This window comes from Eublepharis macularius, chromosome 4 (assembly GCF_028583425.1).
Source record: "Eublepharis macularius isolate TG4126 chromosome 4, MPM_Emac_v1.0, whole genome shotgun sequence".
Lineage (NCBI taxonomy): Eukaryota > Metazoa > Chordata > Lepidosauria > Squamata > Eublepharidae > Eublepharis > Eublepharis macularius.
Window position 1 is genome coordinate 97,370,459 of NC_072793.1, and position 21,519 is coordinate 97,391,977.

At 42.7% G+C, this 21,519-nt stretch overlaps 1 protein-coding gene across 2 annotated transcripts; it reads right to left on the minus strand.

The window, feature by feature from the left end:
- Nucleotides 1-8,614: 8,614 nt before the first annotated feature.
- Nucleotides 8,615-20,652, minus strand: NAA80 (N-alpha-acetyltransferase 80, NatH catalytic subunit). 2 transcript variants are annotated; one of them, XM_054977358.1, is made up of 3 exons: nucleotides 20,567-20,634; nucleotides 15,363-15,503; nucleotides 8,615-10,040 (listed from the first exon to the last, which is right to left on the minus strand). In XM_054977358.1, exon 3 carries the CDS (start codon nucleotides 10,030-10,032, stop codon nucleotides 9,001-9,003), a length of 1,032 nt encoding a protein of 343 aa, XP_054833333.1. In that variant the 5' UTR covers nucleotides 10,033-10,040; nucleotides 15,363-15,503; nucleotides 20,567-20,634; the 3' UTR covers nucleotides 8,615-9,000. The 2 variants fall into 2 exon arrangements, with proteins under 2 accessions (XP_054833333.1, XP_054833332.1); XM_054977357.1 differs by lacking the exon at nucleotides 15,363-15,503 and having other exon boundaries at nucleotides 20,567-20,652.
- Nucleotides 20,653-21,519: the final 867 nt, after the last annotated feature.

The following is a 21,519-nucleotide window of genomic DNA, read 5'->3' on the forward strand; positions in this document are numbered from 1 at the left end:
ACTTGCAGGTCATTCATTCATTCATTCATTCATTCATTTTATTTTTTTAAAAAAAATTGTTGCCTTTCCACCAAGCCCATACAGTCAAAAAATTAAAACAAATTTTAAAAAGTATATATAAAATGCAATACAACAGTTCAACAAAATACAGACACAAAAACACATAAATAGGAAGGAGGGTCAATGATGGAACATCAAATGAAACAAAAAAAAGTTTTTACCCACTGATAGAAGACAGTAATAGAATATAACAAAGTTAATCTCCTTGGGGAGGGAGTTCCATAGTTCAGGTACCACAGCTGAGAAGGCCCTTTATATTGCCACCCATCTAACCTCAGCACTTGAAGCAGGGCCTCTGACAATTGTAGTGGTTGGGTAGGTTCATATGGGAGTAGGTGGTCCTTAAGGAATGCTGGCTTTAAAAGTTAATACTCATCAGGGCTTTTTTTCAGCGGGAATGTGGTGGAACGGAGTTCCGGCACCTCTTAAAAATGGTCAAATGGGCCAGTGGCCCTGCCCCCTGATCTCCAGACAGAGGGGGGTTTAGATTGCTCTCCGTGGGGCAATTTAAACTTTAAAAAACTCCCCCCTTGTTCCAGCTGACCCAAAGTGATGTCATTGTGTGGTCTTGAGTTCCACCACTGAGTTCCACCTCCTCTTTTCCCAGAAGAAAAGCCCTGATACTCATACTAAAAGCTATACGATATCAGATGAAACACTGGCATCCTTGGCCTCATACTCTGCAATAGCAAAAATCTGAACTAATTTTGGAGCGAACCTAGTCCACCATGAGATGAATTCCTTACATCCATTTTTGGTGATATATGGCCCCAGAAGCAGTTGCACCAGAAAATCTGAAAAGACAACTTATTCCATAGCAAACTTTCCAACCGCAAAGAGGAAGGGATGCAAGCTTTATTCAGTTCAATCAACAGGTGACTCCACAGAAGCTTCAATTAAGTCATATTGGTGGGGATATTAAGCAGTGAGGGGACTTTTGATTCTAGTATGGTTCTATAACAGGAAAAGAAAATGAAATATTAAAAATATGATATTACAATATATTATAGTTCCTTTCACTACAACATTAACTAGTAGCTTTTGTTTTAAATTGTAAGCTTTCTTATACATCCTTCAGTAATTCTGAAGTTTCCATAATGTGCTAACTTGTTTAGGTATCATTAATTGATTTACCCCTCTGCCTTTGAACTGATTGATTAAATTTTGTTACTGCATTGACAGCATTTGAAGAAATGAGAAATGTTTTCATCTCCCCAGAGGAAAAATATTTTTCAATGATGATCAATCATGTTTCTGGCATTTTGCTGAGTCATCAGAAAGCACAATGCCAAATGCATCACAAGAAATCAATGTCCCATTTACATTTAGTGTGATAAACTTCAGCGGACCAAAAGAAATGCCTCTTTTAATTGGCACAGAATAGTCAGAATTCCCTGTTTCAATGACCTCAAACTCTGTTTACAGAGGAATCATAGTCAGGTAGGAAAGAGAAGAGACATTTAAGACTCTGTCCCGTCTCCTCATCAGGTTTACTGCCAAGACATTTCACTTCACAAAATACAAACTCATTAATCCACACATATGAAAACACATCACTTCCCACCACAATTAAATTTTAAGAGCAGACAGCTGACAAGAGGGCTCACTTTATTGAAGCCTGTTTGTGCAAAATAGGTTGCTCCACTGTTGTTGCTCAGCTGTTTCATACACTCTGGAATGATAACTTGCAAACAGGATAGTATAAGCATTTGGGAAGGCAATCCTCCGCTTTCATGAAACCAGCATTTAAATATACTCTAATTCAATGGAGGTTCAAACCAGAAGTGTAAATTTGAGAATATCACATCCAAACTAAGTGACACAAGATCCCCTAATGAATTAAATCTCTACCCAGGCCAGCTATATATTACCGTGGGTCTATTTACTACTAGACTGGCCCTGATGTCTGATATGGAATACAGACTGGTGGTCTAATGCTGCTTGCTAATAGATTAATAGAAAAGAGTCCAGTAGCACCTTTAAGACTAACCAACTTTACTGTAGCAAGAGCTTTTGAGAACCACAGTTCTCTTCATCAGATGCTACAGTAAAGTTGGTTAGTCTTAAAAGGTGCTACTGGACTCTTTTCTATTTTGCTACTACAGACTAACACGGCTAACTCCTCTGGATCTATGCTAATCAATTGTGCTCATTAAATGCTTATATGTCTGCTTCTACAGGACCAAGAAAACTGTAAATCTGCAGGACCAAGAAAACAGCTAATTTTGCAAACTACAGCTGTGTCTGAACGATCTTGTGTATCCAGCAACTTCAGCCTGAAAATTTCTAAACCAAGTTTAGAAATAGAAAATGGTTGCATGAATGTGTAAAAAGTAGAAGTGGACCAAAGGTCAAGGACACAACACTCTAACCCCAGTACAACTTGCTCCACTACAGTACGATACGTGTGATGTGCCTGAATCTCTCCATGTAGTCATACCTCATCCCCATCCCAGCCAGCAGAGCAAGATAAGGAGCAGAAGCAGCAACCCTGATACAGCCAGAGATGGTTAGAGCTGATCAGGCTGGTAAAAGGCAACTAAGTTGTCAACAGGGAACATTTGGTACCGAGCAAGGACTGGGCACACCTGCCAGTTTGGTGTAGTGGTTAAGAGCATGAGACTGTAATCTGGAGAACTGGGTTTGATTCCCCACTCCTCCATTTGAAGCCAGCTGGGTGACCTTGGGTCAGTCACACCTTCTAGGAGCTCTCTCAGCCCCACCCACCTCACAGGGAATAATAATAGCATACTTTGTAAACTGCTCTGAGTGGGTGTTAAGTTGTCCTGAAGGGCAGTATATAAATCAAATGTTATCATTATATTATTATTATTATTCCTGGAGGCTAAAGGGGGAGGATTAAACAGGTGAAGAAAGAACAGACAAGGTCCAGAAATACTGTGATGTCATTGGTCCAACAAAAAAGAGGGCCAAAGATGAGCCAGGGCAGAGTTCCAGTTTCCACAATCAACAGAGCTCTCTGCTCAAGCAGTCCCTACATGCAACAAGGACTGGCCAGCTGGAGTGACTGAGGAGTATGAGGAAGATTTTATTAGGATGCTTATTAGACAGATTCATGGAGGAGAAGTCTATCAGTGGGTTCTAGCCACGACCACTAAAGGGAAGCTCCACATTCGGAGGTAGCAAACCTCTGACTATCAGTGCCAAGAGAAGGCAGCAACAGGGGAGGGCCTCGGTCTCTAGGCCATGTTGCTGGCCCTCCAGAGTAAGAGTCTGATCAGAGTCTGATCAGCTCCAGGGTACAGCCCCAGATCAGAGTCTGATCAGCCCCAGGGTAGAAGGCAGGGAACTACAGGTGCATTTTTCTACCTGAGAGTGTAGCCAACCACCCCCATCCCCCACCTGTATGGCAATAATGGACTAGCCACTTCCTTTTGCTAGTTTGGAAAGTTGATTCTGGTCCTAAGATAAAGAGTCCTATCATGCTTTATAAACAAATTGTATTCTGCTTGACATATCAGCGCCAGGAGGGATGCAGCCATTTTCCTTATAAGAACACTGCCCTCTCTAGTTGCTCTTAGTCATTATAAGGAAAAAAGACAAGTATAATATAGCAGTGATTTCTATTGGGGACACAGAGTGTCGCAGAGGAAGGATTAGGCCCTCCTTTCTCCAGTACTACACAACCAATCCAAATTGCCTCCTTCCCTATTAAAAAAGACATTGGATGAGGTTGACTGGATAATCTACATTATAGCCAGCCCAGGCTGTATGACTCAGGCTAAGACAATTATATGCCCATCCCTTGTGCGTTACAAATGACAGTCACCCTGCACTGAATTGGTGCACTAGGTGTGGAGTCAAATAAGCAGGGATGTTACTGCTTTCTGTTAGGCAGTCAAAGACATCCTGCTGTTCCTGTCTCAACATCTATTATGGGAAATGAAGAATGATATACAGAAGACACAATACAGGGCCGAATCCATGTCTCAAGTTTTCTGCTTTTTTCCCGCCCATTATTCGCTTCTCAGAGGGCTGTTCACATACTCTTACCTCAATCCCGCCATTCTCTCGCGTCTTTTGCGTTGCGCCTCAGACGAATTTGTCATGTGTTTGGAACACCCCCACCGTAAATATCAGTTCAAATTAGCCCGCCAGAATAATGGTCCAATAGATTTCAAAGAAGAAGGCATAGAATAACATTAACCAATCACAGGCATCATAGGGGTGGGGCCTCGCCATAGCAATTTAGCAAAAAAAATGCTATAGCGAAAATCTAATGAAAAAAATGAAAAAAAATGAACGTGATGTCGTCATCGGCAACGTCAGATCTAAACCCACCCCGTATTGCACAATTCTACCAGGGATGTGGACGAAGTATAGCGTGAGGCAGCGGCAGTAAGAGAAGGGATGTGAACATAGACTGGGACATTGCGGGATAGAATCCAGCGCGATTAATGCACATGAAAAGCGGAAGGTAGGGAAGTGTGGATTTGGCCCAGGTTATATAGGTTATATCTAACATGAAAGTTGGTGACCAGGCAGTTTCAGATTGCTATGGTTGTTATCCTCTCGGGTAATTGTTTTTTGTTTTGAAAATTATTTTTATTTCAATTATTTACAAAACTGTTTCTCTTGGGTAATTGTGAGGACAGGAGAACACTATATCGAGGAGGGAGAAAGCTTGGTAGGTCCTCATCATGCAGACCCCAAGACTCAATGGGTGAGGCCTAATAAAGTAAGACCTGATGATATCACATTGAATGGCAGTATTATTGGAAGTACTTCCACACACCATGAAGTATTGTGTGCCATATGGCATCTGTGAATGTTTGTGGTCTGATTCACCACACTTAAAAAAGAACTATATGCTAAACATAAAATGCACTTCAGCTGCTACTGCAAGATTATTGCCACTCTTCTTTAATTTATATATATAGTAGTTACACCAAGCAGATAGGCATAGAAATTTTACAAGAAGCCATCAGGTAAGAGGACTAGTTGATAGATTTCAACTAATTATCTTGAGAAGGAGCTTCAAAACTTGTCTCAGGGCTGAAATGACCCCTGGTAAACCTTAGGCATGGTGATTGTGTCATAAGTCACCTTGAAACAGAAAAAAAAAATGGAAATCCAATATGCTTAGAAGTTGCTTAATTTATTAGTTTACACAGAACTGGATTTTAAGTCCCAGCTTGCCAATGTTCAGGCCTAATATCTAAAATGACCACTGACTGATATTCAACTTACAACACTCACAACAATATATGACTAAACAATGTTGACACTACCTCGCAAAATAACAGTAATCCAAACAATATTAGAGGACTTTAAACAATTGGAGGAATGACAGTTACGTAGAAGTGTCTAATCCTGAATCCCTTCTCAAAAGAAGCCATCCGTGAAGACCTCAGGTTTCAGGTAAAGGGGAGGAGTGTTGTGTTATACCTACCTACAAATGACTGCCTCCAGCCTAGAAATTCATCTCCCAATACCATTTTGGTTACTGTGCAGTGAGGGGAAAGCACTCTCTGCATGTCCAGAGCATCTACAGTCTTAGTATGCAAATTATATTTATTTAGAGTCTTATTTAGAGCCTCGTGAGGAGCATGACTACTAGGTTATTATGCTCTCTCAGCACTTACTACAGTGAAGCCCTTCTTTTTCAGGCATGTGAGGTCTGCCTGACCATGGGGTGTATGAGTGTGTGTTAGAAGCTTGGCAGAGGTTATTTATTGGTCAGTAAAAGGCATTCTGTTCATGTTCAAAGGTACATATTCCTTTAAAATTGGTTCAACTTTTCATACTATTAACTTTCTCATAATTTTGTGGGGGGAACACATAATGTGTTCCATAGAAGTTAGAGAGGGACTACACAGAGGATAACTAATAATTTGCTGCATTCATAATAGTAAAGCACTCAACAGGTAAATTTCTTATTAAGAATGAGTAGACAGACCTGAATGAATTAAACACAAATAGCTCTGTGCTTATAATCAGAAAAACTAAAACAAAATGCTTAAAATTTTTTTGGTTTATCAAATGTGTTCCCACTAGGAATGTGCATAAAGGCAGAGACATGGCAGTCAAAAAAAAAAGTGTATGAAATAGCTGGGCTCAAAATTTGAAGGGAAAAACAGGTTAGCTATCAAAAGGGAGCTGTGCTGGCAGTTTTATTCTTAATCTCTTTCCTGATTATCTGTAGCAAGAAATTTCCTTTTATTGCTGCTGCACATTATCTGCCACAAACCCAAGATCATCTTCTTGGACTGTCTCCACCAGTTCAAATCCCATCATGAAGTATGTGAAACTGAATCCCCTCCCCCCCTTCCACACTTTGCACTTACATGGAATTTCATCTGCTGTTCTGTTGCTGATTCATCCATTAAGAGTTCTTTTAGCACTGTTTTCAACATTCTGACCAACTGGATGTCAGCTGCAAACTTCATTGCTTCAGCCCGTTACAGGTCACATATGAAGAAATTAAAACAGCACCAGCCCCAACACAAATCCTAGGAGACCCCACTACTCACCTCCTTCCACTGTAAAAACAGTCCATTTATTCCCATCATTTCCTCTTCTGAAATTCATGAACAAACCTGTATGCATATCCCACAGCTGTTCATTCAGAAGCTTTTAGTGAGGCACCCTATCAAACACCTTTTGCAAGTCCAGCTATCCAGAATCTACTAGGCGATTCCCTCCTACATACTTGTTGACACACTCAAAGAAGTCTAAGAGATTGGTGAGCCAGAAATTTCCTTTACAGAAGGCATGCTGATTCCTCTTCAGCAAGATGTGTTCTTTCATATACTTAACATCCGTCTTGAATAACACAGGTTTTTTAAAGACAAAGAATTATATTGGTTTCAACTTTGGAGTGGATACATTTATGAAAGGCAGGCTTGCTTTAAAATTATCCCACAAAGCCACATATTTTCTTCTTGTTTCTACTACTTCCATGCAGACACATGGGTTTTCTTCTAATAGAAAGGAAGCTAGTGCATAGACCGGCATTTATTTTTGTGGACCATGGAATGTGAGTGTTTGCAGAGTCAGTGGAGCAGCTGAAATATTTTTTTTTCTCTCTCTGCTTTGTACTGCTCCGTAACTTGCTAGTTTTATGCAGACTACTAAAATATAACTAGACCACATTTAAATGGCTGTGAAAATCAATCTCAAGTGCATAAAATTTCACAGATGAAGAGTGATGGATCTACTATTATCTTCTAATAAAAGAGGTAACATCTCCATATGATCTATATTTTGGAGTAAAGGAAAACTTAAATGATTCCCTAACCTCAGAAAAATAGCTGTATTCAAAAGTCACATGATACAGAGTGTCCACACTATCTACACTACAGTGGCATATCTTGGTTTTGAGGAGTTGAATGGCAGCTGGAATATATTGAGCCCCAGATGAATACAAGAAGTGACAGATATTTGTTGCTGCTGTAACCAATCTTTTAACATGAGCAGTTTGCACTGACCAAGTTAATCTTTGATCAAACCAAACCCCTAGGTATTTAAAATAGGGGACCTCCTTGATGTTACCATGAATTTGCCACTTATTGTGTACCTGAGATTTTTTACCGAAGACAACAACCTTGGATTTTTGATAGCTGACTATCAGGCTTTTTTCTAGAAAGTAAGAGACAAAAGCCTTTATCAGAGAGGACAGTCCTGAAGTTGTTCTTGATAGAACTGCATCTTCAGGAACTTTCACATTAGCAAGAGATGGAGAATAGCAATCCTGAGTGGAAACAGCAGAACTCATATCATTAATACAAATTAAACAATAAAGAGTCCAGCACACACCTCTGATGTACTCCCTACTCTAGGGAGATTACATTCGAAAGCTGACCATCCAGCCCTCAGTGCAGTGGAATTAGAATCCAGAATCTCAATCAAAACCTGGCTCTTGGTTGTATATTTGTTAAGAACTGTAGGGTCAAAAGGCGATCTTCTGTACTAGGCCCTCGCTTAAAGCTGGCCTGTTCCCTTCCCAGGATTTTATTAGTTTCCAGCTGGTTCACAATTCAATAGTAAAGAGAGAACACAGATCTTCCCGACCTCTGACAGAAGGCTAATCGGCCTGTAATTGGACAAGTCTGTTCTGTCCCTCCTCTTATAGACTAGTATGATGATAGCATGTCTCTAAACAGATGGCATGTCTCCTGCTGCATTATTTGGATGAAAACAGTTGCCAATATGTCCTTCCACCAAGAGATATTGGTTTTTAAAAGTTCAGGGAGAATTAGGTCTTTATTGGGGGCCTTCCCATTCTTCATTTGAGAAATTTAAAAAAATAATTTTGGATGGTTGAAGAGGGGGCCACTCCATTCGTTCAGCTAAATTCCAATTACTCTGATAATCGTAGTTATTTTATTTATAGTTCACCTTTCTCACGGAGACTGAAGGCAGGTTACACAATGTAGGTCACTTGCAAGGAACAGGGTGAGACATCGAATAGAATAGGACAGGAATTGCACAGATCTCAAAACATGCAGAAATCTGAACAATGCATAAGTACTAAACACGGCATGTTAAACAAGCAGTTAATGGTATTATACATAAGTAGAAATACAGCACACTGAGACCAAGAGGTGCTTTATTGGTAAAAAGGAAATCAAGCACAGGCAAAGCAATTTGCAGACAACTCAGCACAATTCATCTTTTTGGCTAGGGCAACAACTACTGGGGTACAATGAAAACTAATAGGTGATGAGCTTCCAAATGTGTTCCAGCTATATGGATCTGTCTTATCTTGACATTTTTTCCCCTCACGTGGCTTCACTTTCGGCTCTTCTCTGAAATGGATTCTGATAAAGAAATCAAATCTGTTGGCAAACTAGTTCAGAAATGGCTCTCACTCATCTGATTCCATAAGATCCAAGATCCAAACTAGGCTTTCTTTCAAAACGTCTCCCCTTCACCAATTATCCTTCATCTTCATCACACTGGTGCACAATGCAAAGGTTAAATGTCTTTCTCCATCCAGAATATGGGCTGCCCTTTGAGGTCGTGATATGGTGTTTCTAGAAACATGTGGCCCTGGCTTTTGTCTTCTGGTGGGCAGGAGGCAGCAGTTTTACAGGAACTTGGCAAGCCTGGCAAATGGGCCACTAGTGGAGGCACAGCAGGAGGAGGAGGAGGAGGAGCAGGGGGTGGTGGTATATTTGTGGCACTAAAGGAATTGGCAGAGAGAGGCACAGAGGGTGACTGAGATGGCTGAACTGTAGCATGAACAGGCTGAAAACAGGAAGTGTGGGAAGAAGCTGAGAGCTGGGGAGGGGGTGAAATGGTAACAGCTCCTGAGTTGAGAGAGCAAGCAGGATGCAGTAGAGGGGGTGATGGAGCTACTGAGCATAAAGAGGAAGAAGAGGAAGGGGGGGCAGAAGGAGGTAATGAAGGGAGATTTGCTCTAGCTTTGCTGCCGTAGGATGCACCTGGATTGTTTTTCCTGGATCCTGTAGGGAGTTCCTTGCCATGCTGAGAGGGAGAGATCATCTCTAAGAACTCCATAGGTATGAGAGAACTCATGAATCCTACACTCTGAACAGGCTGAGATAATATATAACCTAGGTGGGCATAGAAATGCTGCTTGTCATGGGTGGTGAGGTGCAGACGATTGTAGCCACGGGACTTGGCATAATGCTCAACAGCTTCCATCAGTTTCCGGCCATAACCTCTTCCACGAATGGCTTTGGAGACCACAACCGTCTCCACAAATAAGCTTTTAGGCTGGCCAACCACACGGGAAAGCCTGGCGTGCCCTAGGAGTTGGCACTGGCTCTGGGTCAGTTTCCGTTCAGTAGCTTCCTCTGCTGCCCTTGGAATTCTAATCAGCACCAGGCACATTGGAAAGTTCTCGGTTGACTTCTGCAGGGAGTGGATGCGAGAAGTCCTACTCCTTTTCCACTCTTCATTGATGAGGTCAGCACAGGGTTCCAGAAGATCAGGCCTCTGGTGAAGGGGGACTGCTGTGAGTATCTCTGAAACGGAGCCCATTCTTCTCACTACCAGGAGACCAAGCAACACAACTTTACAAGTGATGTAGAGACTGAGAGCTTGGCATATTCCTAAAAGCACAAAGACAATGAAGCACACTTGTATGCATAATCAGTTCCAGGAGAGCTACCCTTCTCAGTGCTCCTTACCTGGCTTGGATCAGTTCCAACTAGGAAAGAGCTGCAGTATCCTCTGTAATTAGAATGGAATACACGGAATAGAGACCTGTTCCCCCAATAAAAAGTCATTTAGCATACCTAGGTGGATGCACACCCAGCTAAAGGAAGGTGCTAAATAATTTCACTTGTTTTCTATCCATCACCTAGATGCAGATACACCTTTAGACCTTGTTTACATTATAGTTTTAACAAACTGCAGTGGCAGTTCAAGCCACTTGTAGCAGATATGTAGTGTGTTACCAGCACTGATGATGTTTGGGCATCACCAAGCCAATTCATGCAATATTTTAGAGATTTGCTTGAAACTGGATTGTCCTGTTTTTCCGGACAACCAAGTATTAGCTACAAGAAGCAAAGAAGAAAGTCTTGAGTTATCTCTAAAGAACTACTTAACATGGTGATTATGTTCATGAAAATGTAGGACTGAAGACAACGCCACCAATATCCAGTGGAAAGAAAGGGTAATGGAAGATGACTCCACCCAATTTCCCAGATCCTTATCACTCTCACATTATTTATTGGAGTGTGTATTAATCAACAGCATGATAAAAGCAGAAAAATTACAGTCTTGCTCATGAATACATTCTTCGCCTCTCCAGAAATTGTCATCAACGGTCAACTTAACAAACACTGTTTGTGTGAGAGACAGAGAAAGTGTATGAGAGTGCACTCGCACAACAGAGAACTTGTCATGGGATTATTATTTAAACAAGGTATCTCTGGATCAAAATTCACCACTTCCTCAATATTTGACGAAGTGAGCCTTGACTCATGAAAGCTTATACCCTGGAAATGTTGGTCTTGAAGGAGCTACTGGAGTTTTGTTCTACTATTACAGACTAAAATGGCGACACACTGGAAACCACTTCCTCAATAATCTCCCAGAAGTGGGTGTCACAGTTCATGTCACAGACTGAGCCACAAGTGTCTGTAAGAATTAGCCCACAGGATGAATTCATGTCACAGTAACTTCACTCTGTCCTGGCTGCCAGGTTGTTCTATGGGTGAGGCACTTTGAGTTGAGGGATTTGGAAAGCCCACAAAGACACCAACAAGTCCATTCCTACCCTTTTCTGTACAGACTACAAAATTGGGGGGGGGGAATAGCTACAGTCACATATACAAGTGACAATAGGAGGGCTGCCTCTCTTTTGTGCACATAATCTCTGTCCTCCTCACCTGCTTCATCAGCCTAGGCAGCTGTTTCATCATCCGTTCCTTCTGTATAGAATAGCCTTACAAACAATTCTTATTCAAGCATCATCACAGACACACACCCTACCATCCCCTTCCTATATTAATATACTTCTTCCAACTACCTCTCTCTCTGCATTCTTTTAAAAGAGAAGGTAGAGAAATGAATCTTTTGAGTGTTCTTATTCCTCTTTTCCACAGACAATTGACTGTACCTTTGCTAGGATATTCAGTTTGAGCTAGTTTCATGTAGTGGTTAAGAGCACGGGATTCTAATCTGGAGAGCCGGGTTTGATTCCCCACTCCTCCACTTGAGGCCAGCTGGGTGACCTTGGGTCAGTCACAGCTCTCTGGAGCTCTCTCAGCCCCACCCACCTCACAGGGTGTTTGTTGTGGGGATAATAATAACATGCTTTGTAAACCACTCTGAGTGTGTGTTAAGTTGTCCTGAAGGGCAGTATATAAATCGAATGTTATTATTATTATTATTATACTCAAGCAAAAAATATGATGGGAAAAATAACTAATATCACTGTACTTTGCTTCAATAAAGGTATTTTAATGAATGCAAGCAATGTAGTGCTATCCTGATCAATCGTGATCTCAACACAGCCAAACATTCAAAGGCAGAGAACATACATCACAATGCTTCAGGACCCATGGAAGCTTCTCTCCCTACCCAGAATGGCTTGGGAGAAAATTAGAAGAGAGATAGAGGAGACCCACCCCATTCTTTGTCATTCTTGTCTCCATTTTGCCCTTCTCTTAACCCCCTCCCCCACACCATATACTGGGATTCTACATATCACCGTCCATCATGGGAGTTGGTTGGGGTGGATGTGGGTGGGGAAGTCCAAATTGAAGCCACACTGAGAAAACACCCAAGAAATGACAATGAGGTTCTTCCTCTTAGGGTCCCTCCGCTTTTTCTAGTGCACTGTAACTGGTAGCATGTGTTGCAAATTCAGTCACCGTATTCAGAGTATGAAAGAAGAACAGGCTACTTCCTCCAAAAGTGGCTTGAGGAGTTGAAGAATTTCTCACAGCACAGGCATTGGTCCGGGGGCTGAGTTACCTCAGTGCTGTAGGGTGAGTTACAGGAGCCTCTTGCATCATTCCACTGCTACTCAGCACGGAGCACCAAGGCACCAAGGCTACATCTGCACACGTCCACAGTAAAGTCTGCTTTTATCTACCCACAGGATTAGCCCATGGTGCAATCCATTTCTAAAGCTGCCCCCCACAACCTTGCACAACTTTTCAACACAACCAGCGTGTTAGCTTCTCTGAAACATTGCACACCCAGACAAAATCCCTAACAGTTTGCTGTTTCAGGAAAAGCCATACATTTGTGAAAGGAAGCATCAGTGCAAAGAGTTTTCTCAATCAAGGTTGGCAGCAGCACAACACCTCCCTTGACAGCTTAGACTGAAGGTGGCAAGCTCTGCTCCTCAGACTGGATATAACCACCCACAGAAATTAATGCACATCTCTCCAGTAGACAAAGTTATTCCTGGGCAATGAACTTCCCTTAAGAACAAGAATAATTCCAATCTCACAAAATATTTTGATTGCCTTTCATGAAAACCAACTATTCATACTCAGCGCTACACAATTCTACAAGGTAAACTAGTTTTACTGTTCCAAAAGAGATTAAGTTGGAGGGTGGGGGTAGGGAATCTGCTACCAAGGTACAGGTGTGCAGTTCAGTTTGGTATTTGGAATCCACCCCCCCCCCCCGGCCAATTTTAGCTGATACAGTAAAATTAGGCAATACAGATTGGGCTATTGCTTTGCTGTTTATCTGCAAAGAAACAGCAGTTCCTGCCTTTTTTGTGGGGTGGTAGGGGTGATCATGTTTCAACCAAACTCCATCCAAAGAAGGTGCCCCCAGAGGCCAATCCTCGGGCCACCAAAGAAGGTGCCCCTAGCTACTCCATTGTTTCCTAAAGGAAAAAGTTAAAGCTGACTCCTATTGCAGAAACACATTGGGGCAAGGTTGTGATGGCCAAGGCGCCCTCCCAAATGCAAGATGAGCTCATCCCAGAGAAAGCCCAACAGAACCAAACTGAAGCACAAGAATGAATCCCCCCAGAATCAAAGAGAAGGGAACCAACACCACACCAGAGAATCACATCCATTCCACCCAAACCAAACTCAAGCAAGCAACACTGTTACAACTTACAACTTAGCCCAACAGAAGCAAAGTGAAGCACAGGAATGAATCCCCCCAGAACTAAAGTGAAGCAAGAGGTTCACATCACACCAGAGAATCATGTGTGTTCCATCCAAACTAGCGCTGGTCTGAGCACTGCACTGGCCCCAAACCTTTTTTAGGGGCCCAAGAATTGGCCTCTGTGGGCACCTTCTTTGCAGGCCCATAGAATTGGCCACCGAGGTCCAATCTTCCTGGAACTTGAGGGGTCTTTAGAAAACTTGGTGTAGGTTTCTTGAAAAATGTCAGCCCAGCTCCCTGGATAGCCCCAAGATAGTTTTCCCTATAGGCAACAATGGAGAGTGGCTAGTGGCAACTTCTTTGGGGGCCCATAAAGTTGCCCCCCAGAGTCCAATCTTTATGAAACTTGGGGGTTCCTTAGAGGACAGTGAGTGGTTTTCTTGCAAATTTGGTGAAAATTGGTTGGAAAATGACCCCCCCCCATCACACCGGACAGCCCCCAGATAAGACAATGGCCATTTTTTAACCAAATTTATGCTACACTGCCAATCCAAACTAGAGAATCAATTTGGTATTCAGGAAATACTGAGTTTCTTTCTCCGGTTCGATATTCTGTTTGGATTTATCAATTTTTGTGTGTGTGCATATCCCCCTGTACCAAAGTAGTTCATGGAAGAGGTGACATTTAAACTGGGAGCTTTACTATTCACAGTTTATTCTCAAAACACAACCCTTTATCAGCTTAATAAGACTATAGCAACAGAAATATAAAAAATACCTTTAAGCTTGCCCTGAACTATCTGTAGCACAGGTGAATGCTAAAATAGGACAGAATGAGGAGGGGACTAAGATTGTTCTTACCACTGTAGGCTTCATATTTGCATTACAAACCTGATTTAAAGCCTAGTTTAAAAAAATTCTTTTGTAAAGGGCTTACCATTACACAGTCAAAAGGCACCAGGCCCAAGCCCCACTGAAATGAACAGGAGCTGGCTGCACCATGAATTGTGCCAAACAGTATAGACTGTGCCTTGTGAGCACAACATAAAACTCCCTTGGTGGGGGAATCAATCACACATGAGTGACATCTGTCTCATCACTCACAGACTCTTGGAAAGCATTCCAGTGGAAATTGGGACAAACAGAACAACAAAAAAGGTCCAAGGAAAAAAGACTATATTGATAGTACTACCTATTCGTGGAATTCCAGGTGATGAGACAAAGCACAGGCTCAGATCCCAAAAAACGATTGCCATCCAGCCCCTGATACCTACCTGAGGAGATCTCATAGATCCTGACTCTAGTCATAACCTGGCAATGTGATCACAACAGCTACAGAACATACACATGAAGTTAATGAGGGAACGTAATTTAAGACAACATACACTTACTTCCAACCATCCTGCTTTCTAGTAGTAAACATGTTTAGCACTCTACCATTAGGACTCTCCGCAGATGCCAAAGAGGTTAAAAAAGTCTCCATTTGACCACACCTCCTTCACGAAAACAGTAGATGGAAATTTCGTCATGCTATGGGATCATCAGAGAAGGATGGCATCCCTCAGTTTCTACTCATTCCTCTCAGAACAAACCCACCCCATATAATACAAGACTAGCTCCCAAATTTCAAATCTTCAGAGAAGCATCCAGATCCATTTCTCCTTTCTTTTCCTTCCCCATTTTGTTGTACAAGTAAATTGTCCTGCAGGTAGAGGATACATTTTCCTTCCCTGCAAGATCTCTCCGTAAGACCACCCATGGATGACACAAGTATCAAATACCTGCAGTGAATGGGAGCAGCCAGCAATGTTGATTCTCTTCTTGGAGGGCCTCTGCTTACAAGAAGGATCCAAGAGAAACCAGCCAGCTGCTTTCACAAGAACATGACAGGAAACTGAACATGCTCCGGCAGTTCAGTTCTTCTTTTTAAAAGAGAGCACAGTATGTTTATTTGAATATGGGAAAACCCTGGCCCTGGAATGTAAACTGGTACTGAACAGCCCAACCCTGACACCACTCAAAGGCTGGCTCCTTTCCCTATACAGCAACAGGTAGGCTCCAGGGTTCCTTCTCAAACAGATGCCCTTGACCTCTGCAGCTTGCAAGTCCAAGCACAGGTTAAAGCAGCAAAGAGTGTCACTCCTCTGGAGAGAAATAAGCTGATTTCAGTTCTAAAAATCCAGTCTCTACCAAAGATGAAATAGACCAGACAGAGAAGGCAGACAAGCCACAATGACTGCTTTCTGTGCCCCAACTCCTCCCTGAGACTTCCATCCCAGGTAAGTCACATAAGAAGACACAGCCACCTACACTAATGGCCTGTCACACATAATTGGGCTAACCTACAATCTTCTACTCCTTCTTGCCTCCCTGCTTTGAGAATGCATGCCTCCTAATATTCCCAAGTTGTCATACCTCCAACCATCATATGAACATAGAAGGGCACTGTATCAATGGTAGTCAAATCTGCACGTCCAAAGAGTGCGTTCATTGTCCATTCTAAAAAGAGACCAGGACATTGGGATGGTGGGGGGTCCACTAAGTTGAACCAGGAAGTTACCATGAAAGCATTCACCCCGCCAGGTTCTCCAGCCAGTTCAGGAAGGCTGTTGTTTATGAGGTCTCAGAGCACAGAAGCTTGTTCATCTTGTTACCGTCTGTGGCTATGCTGCCTCCCAGTGTCAACACACGGCGGAGCACATGGAGGGGAAAAAACCTGTCCTGTCACAGGTAATCTGGGGACACACACCTGCCACCAGCAACCATTCCTTGGCAAAAGGTCAAAACACGTGGGAAGTGCAGACCAGATGTAGGTGGATTGCCCATCGTCAGGCTATGGGTGGTGTGTTTCTTGTCACCATTAAGTACCCAACATGCTTTTCTTAGTTGGAAATTAAAAATACCAGTTTGGCTCTGTTTCTTCCAACTCAGAAAAAGCCAGAATCAGTAGAATAAAGAGACACATTCCTGCTACAAAGATGGAAAATATTTATATAAAAAGAAGTTTAAATAGCTGTGACTGCTATTTACTCGCCGTCACATGGAAAGCACAGAAGGCACAGTCCATCAAAAGTGAATTGTGACTATGCCGTCGAAAATAATGGGACAAGTTAGTCATTGTTAAATTCTCTTCCACTGCTTTCAATGGGGCTGAGTTAGAACTTACTTTTGCTGGTCTGTGACTGGATATTATGGTGTTCAATCTCCACAAGGGGACATTTTCATTCCACCTTACTAACTCCCTTATTACACTTTCACCATCTCTTTGAAAAACATCCATGTCTACATGTGTGTTACATGTCCTTGAGACAAGGTACAGGAAGACACCTCTTTGCAGTTGGTATTCCTTCAACAGTTTCAGTTGAGTAGCCATGTTGGTCTGCAGTAGAACAGCAAGATTTGAGTCCAGTAGCACCTTAGAGACCAACAAGACTTTTCAGTGTATAAGCTTTTTAGAGTCAGGGCTTCCTTCTTCAGATACGAAGAAAAGAGCTTTGACTTTAGAAAGCTTATACTCTGAAAAATCTTGTTGGTCTCCCTTCAACAGGTGTCTGAAGAAGGAAGCCCTGACTCCCAAAAAATTACACTCTGAAAATCTTGTCAGTCTCTAAGGTGCCACTGGACTCAAATCCTGCTGTTCCCTTCAACGGGTAGAAAATTTCACCACACCTCCTTCCGTTAGTGAACTTTCGTCTCACCTCTAACATACTCTGAAATATACCTCATATCCAATGAAACTACATGGGCACACGAACTAAAAAGGAATAGTTAAGCTTCTATCCTAGACCACTGATGACTTAAATCTCTCACATTTTCAGTATCAGCCTTAATAGTTACACCCTCCTAAGTCCATTGGCTTCAACAGACTTAGAAGGCTATAACTCTGCCTCAGGATGGCACTGTTTGCATTGTTATGATGGAACAGCATTTCATATGCCCATTACTCAAGGTACTGTAGGGTCAAGGGATGGTAGCCTGGCTCAAGTCTTGGGTATTTGCACCTGCTATACATGGCTGAGCTGTTCCCAAGACCTGGTCCTCTTTAACATCTGCCAGCCCACACATTTCTAAGCATGGATGGGTTTTTTTCAGTGTGGTTTCTGGAAGAAAAGGTCTCTTCTTCACAGGATATTTAGTCCAAGAGCCAGGCTGCCCAAACCACTGTCTAGACCCAAGAGAGATGTTTGATAGATCTATAAGTACTGCCGCCCAGGGACACCCTACTGAAATGTTTTCAGCCACAGGAAGGGCAGGGCCAAAGGTCTCCTCTATAAACAGTACCACACTGAGGAATGGTCACCACAATGTTTCTTGCATCCCTTCCACACCAAATATGCTTAGCCTACTTACACTGATTTCGTTTTTTTTAAAGTGTATCCCACTGTCTCCAGCTTAATGAAGAGCTTAAACTACGTCAGCTGGACATAGAAGAAATCATATATGTAGCCCAATCCTATGCACATTAACTCTGAAGTATTTCCTATTATGACTTTCTCCCAAGTATGTGTAGTATTGCAGCGTTAGAAGTATACATATATAGGCTACCCAGCAGAGAGAAAATTGAACTGCAGATAACAGAAATTCAAATAAAATGACACCTGCCCTAACTGCATATTACAGCAGCTCCATCCACATGGAGGTTTTTCTCTGCCTTAGCTTCCAAACTGTAGTTTCTAAAGAGGGCCAGCTCTTGGGGGACAGCTCTACCATGGAGTATCTACAAAATGTCATCCTCTAATCATCCCTTTTTACCACTCCTTGGTATATTCTTTCTTAAATGTGGTTTGGTACAATCAGAATGTGGCCCAAGCACACTAGCAACCTGTCTGGACAAAAAGGTGTACATTTTCCTTCCGTCAGTTTTTTATGGTCACCATTTTCCACAGGCACCACTTGAGGGCTTTAAAAAACAATTAGTAATTGCTGTTTCACTGTAGAGCAATAATGCTATAATGATCTATTGCAAATATCTACTAGCTCCTCTGAATTCCCAGCTTTCATTTTTAAAAAGTCTATAGCCCTTTGTGCTGCAGTTATAAAGGTAAATACATATATTTCCTCTTATGTCTCTGCAAAAAAAAGGGATAATTACTTTCTCCAAAATGAAAAAGGAATTAGACAACCATGGTAACAGATTATTGTAACATTATTGCATTATAGTATAATAGCAATCACCATTTTTTTAAAAAGCCTTCCAATGGCAAGGAAGGCAGAAAAAACTGCAAGGAACATAGCAGCTGAAGAAGGAAAGTACACACAAAACTCTTGTGTGTATGTTCCATTACCATTGCCTTTGCAGCTACAATGGCAGGGAAACAGAGTATCCTTGCTAGGTGGATGCAGCCAGGGAAGGATACATTAGTGAAAAGGAAATACGAGAAAGCCTGTTAGCAACATTCCCTCCCTCCCCATGCTAGCGTGCTAGGTATGGCAGCATAACTTGCCAGTCAGATCATGGTATCCCACAGTTCTCACTTCTACAGGATGCTAAAGCTTCTGCCATGCAATCCCTCTTTTTATGTACAGATTTCGGGACTAGATAAGAAAGTTGTCTAGTTTGGTCATCAACAGCCAGTCAAAGCAGCAAGCAGTTTCTAAGACAAGGGGAGGGGGCAAACAGCACATCAGCTGCACACTTCCATGGATACCTGCTGGAATATTCTGCTTTGGTTCCATAAGGATGCCTTTTAAATGGGTATCAGCCACTTTGCCACACAATTTAAGGATAACACTTTAAACCACGACATTCTATCCCTTCTGCTCTCTCCTCCAAGAAGCTGGCACTCCTGCTGCTCCTACTCCAGTGAACTGACTCCTTTTCCTTTGGATCACTTGTAAAGAAGTTAAAGAGTACTGCTATGCATTAAAATGAAGTACTTCTCCCTAGTATGTGGTGGGAGTTACCATCTGACTCTACAGTATCCTCAGAAATGGAAGTCACCAGCACTTCCTCGGATTCTCAGCATGCATGCAATGCAGCTGCTGAAATCTGGCCCATATTTCTCAAAAAACAATTAGAGGCTTGTGTGCCTTAGAGACTAGCAGACTGATCATGGCGAAAGCTTTTATGAACTAAATGCATCAGCTGAAGTGGGCTGCAGTTCACAAAACCATCTTCCATAACAAATTTATTTGCCTTGAAGGTATCACAAGACTCTCCATTGTTTTTGTGGCAATGTCGTTACCTTATTTCTCAGCGCTATGTACAATCAAGGGCAGTTCAGTACCGGTTAACATATGTAACTCGGCAAGGGAGCAAAAATCGCAGGTTGGTAGCCATGTTAGTCTGCTGTAGCAAAATAAAACACAAGTCCAGCAGTATCTTAATGCCCAACGACATTTAGGCTTTAGGGTGAAGCTGAAGCTAATTATAAAATAAATGCTAGTCTTTAAAGGAGCCTCTGGGCATCTGTCTATTAAGGGAGCAAAAACATTCTTCGCAGAAAAGAACACAAGAGGGCAGCAAAGCACCTGTAATATAGCTAAAGCAGGTCATCCGCCACCAACCCAGAGAATTTTAAGCCTTTTCCTCTCTGCGATACCTACCCTAGGAGAAAGGGCAATTTTTCCTATGCGCACTAGAATATACTATTGCTGGCCCCTGCCTTAGCAGTGCTACCCATTTGTGCAACACCCGGTGGAGGGATTTTTGCAAACGATTCCGCTATTCTGGTTCCCTTGGAGGTTCTCCCATCTCCTCTCTACGACCCGTAGAAGCCCCTCCTCCTCCACGCAAGTTCAAGTCCTTTTATGGAGACAGCTTCCAGCTCTCTCAATAGAGGGGAAACAAGCCGCAAGAGCGCCGGTAACCCGCTCCCCTCTTCTGGCACCCCCAAAACACACGCGCGCACCCCTGTTGCTGGGGGGTTTAATTGGGAGTGTCCCTTAAAATCCCTCAGCCAGACACACACATCAGCAGCGCAGTGCCAAGCAAGCTGGGCAGCACTGTGGGGCGGGGGTGGGGGGGACCCCGAGAGATACCAACATGTTCGCAAACTGCAAGGAGCTCCGACGACTCGCTCCGCTTTAGTAGCTGCCGGGGATTTCAGAGCAGTACCAGCTCACCCCCGCACAAACATTAAAGAGAAGGAAAGGAGGAGAGGTGCTCTTAGCTTCCCCTCCCTCAGGCTACACCGCCGCCTAGCGGCCAGGAAGGTTCCGCTTAGAAAGAGCGAGTGGGTGTGTTTGAGGGCTTGGGTTAGAGAAGGATTTTTGCAACAGCACTGCTCTTGATGCTTATACGCCGCTCCATCGCAAAAGCGCTGTGATTCTGTATTCTCCATAAAAGGAAACAAAAACCTAGTCCACTTATTCTGGGACAACAGAAGGAAAAAACAAAAGAGAATGGAGTGTGCGTTTCCCCACAGCAGAGTGAACTGGATTAAGTCAACTACATATGCACTTGCTGGTGCAAAAAACATGCTGGTAGAGGAATATGTTTAGTGAAGACAGGATGAGCATGTGAAATCTAGGGCAGTGAAATTATAAAGCAGGAACCAAGATCAAGCTGCTGATGGCCCAGTGCCCTAGGCCCAGAAAAACCAGACTGGCAGATTGCTAGAGAAACTTGGAACTCTGTTTTGCTTGATTAATTGCTGACTTTTATATTCACATATTTTCCTTTCCCCCTGTGCTTCCAGGTGGGGCCTGGAATTCTCCCAGGAGTACAGATCTAGGGTGCCACTGGACCTGAATCTTTAACTTATCTCCAGTCCGCAGTGATCATCCTCTGGAGCAAAAAGGAAGTTTCAACGGGGAGACCCTATGGCATCATATCTATAGCTTTTCCCCACCACAGACATTACCCCCAAATCTCCAGAGATTTCCAGAGTGGTATTGTCAATCCACAAGGCTTTAATGTTATGCCAATGAAAAAATAGGCATATCTAATAAACACTCCCACTGAACCTGGGAGTGGACCCCCCCCCCCTCATCTTC

What these genes read in the sequence shown, in the direction of transcription:
- NAA80 (XM_054977357.1), bottom strand. Translation starts at nt 10,032, where the DNA reads ATGGGCTCCGTTTCAGAGATACTCACAGCAGTCCCCCTTCACCAGAGG.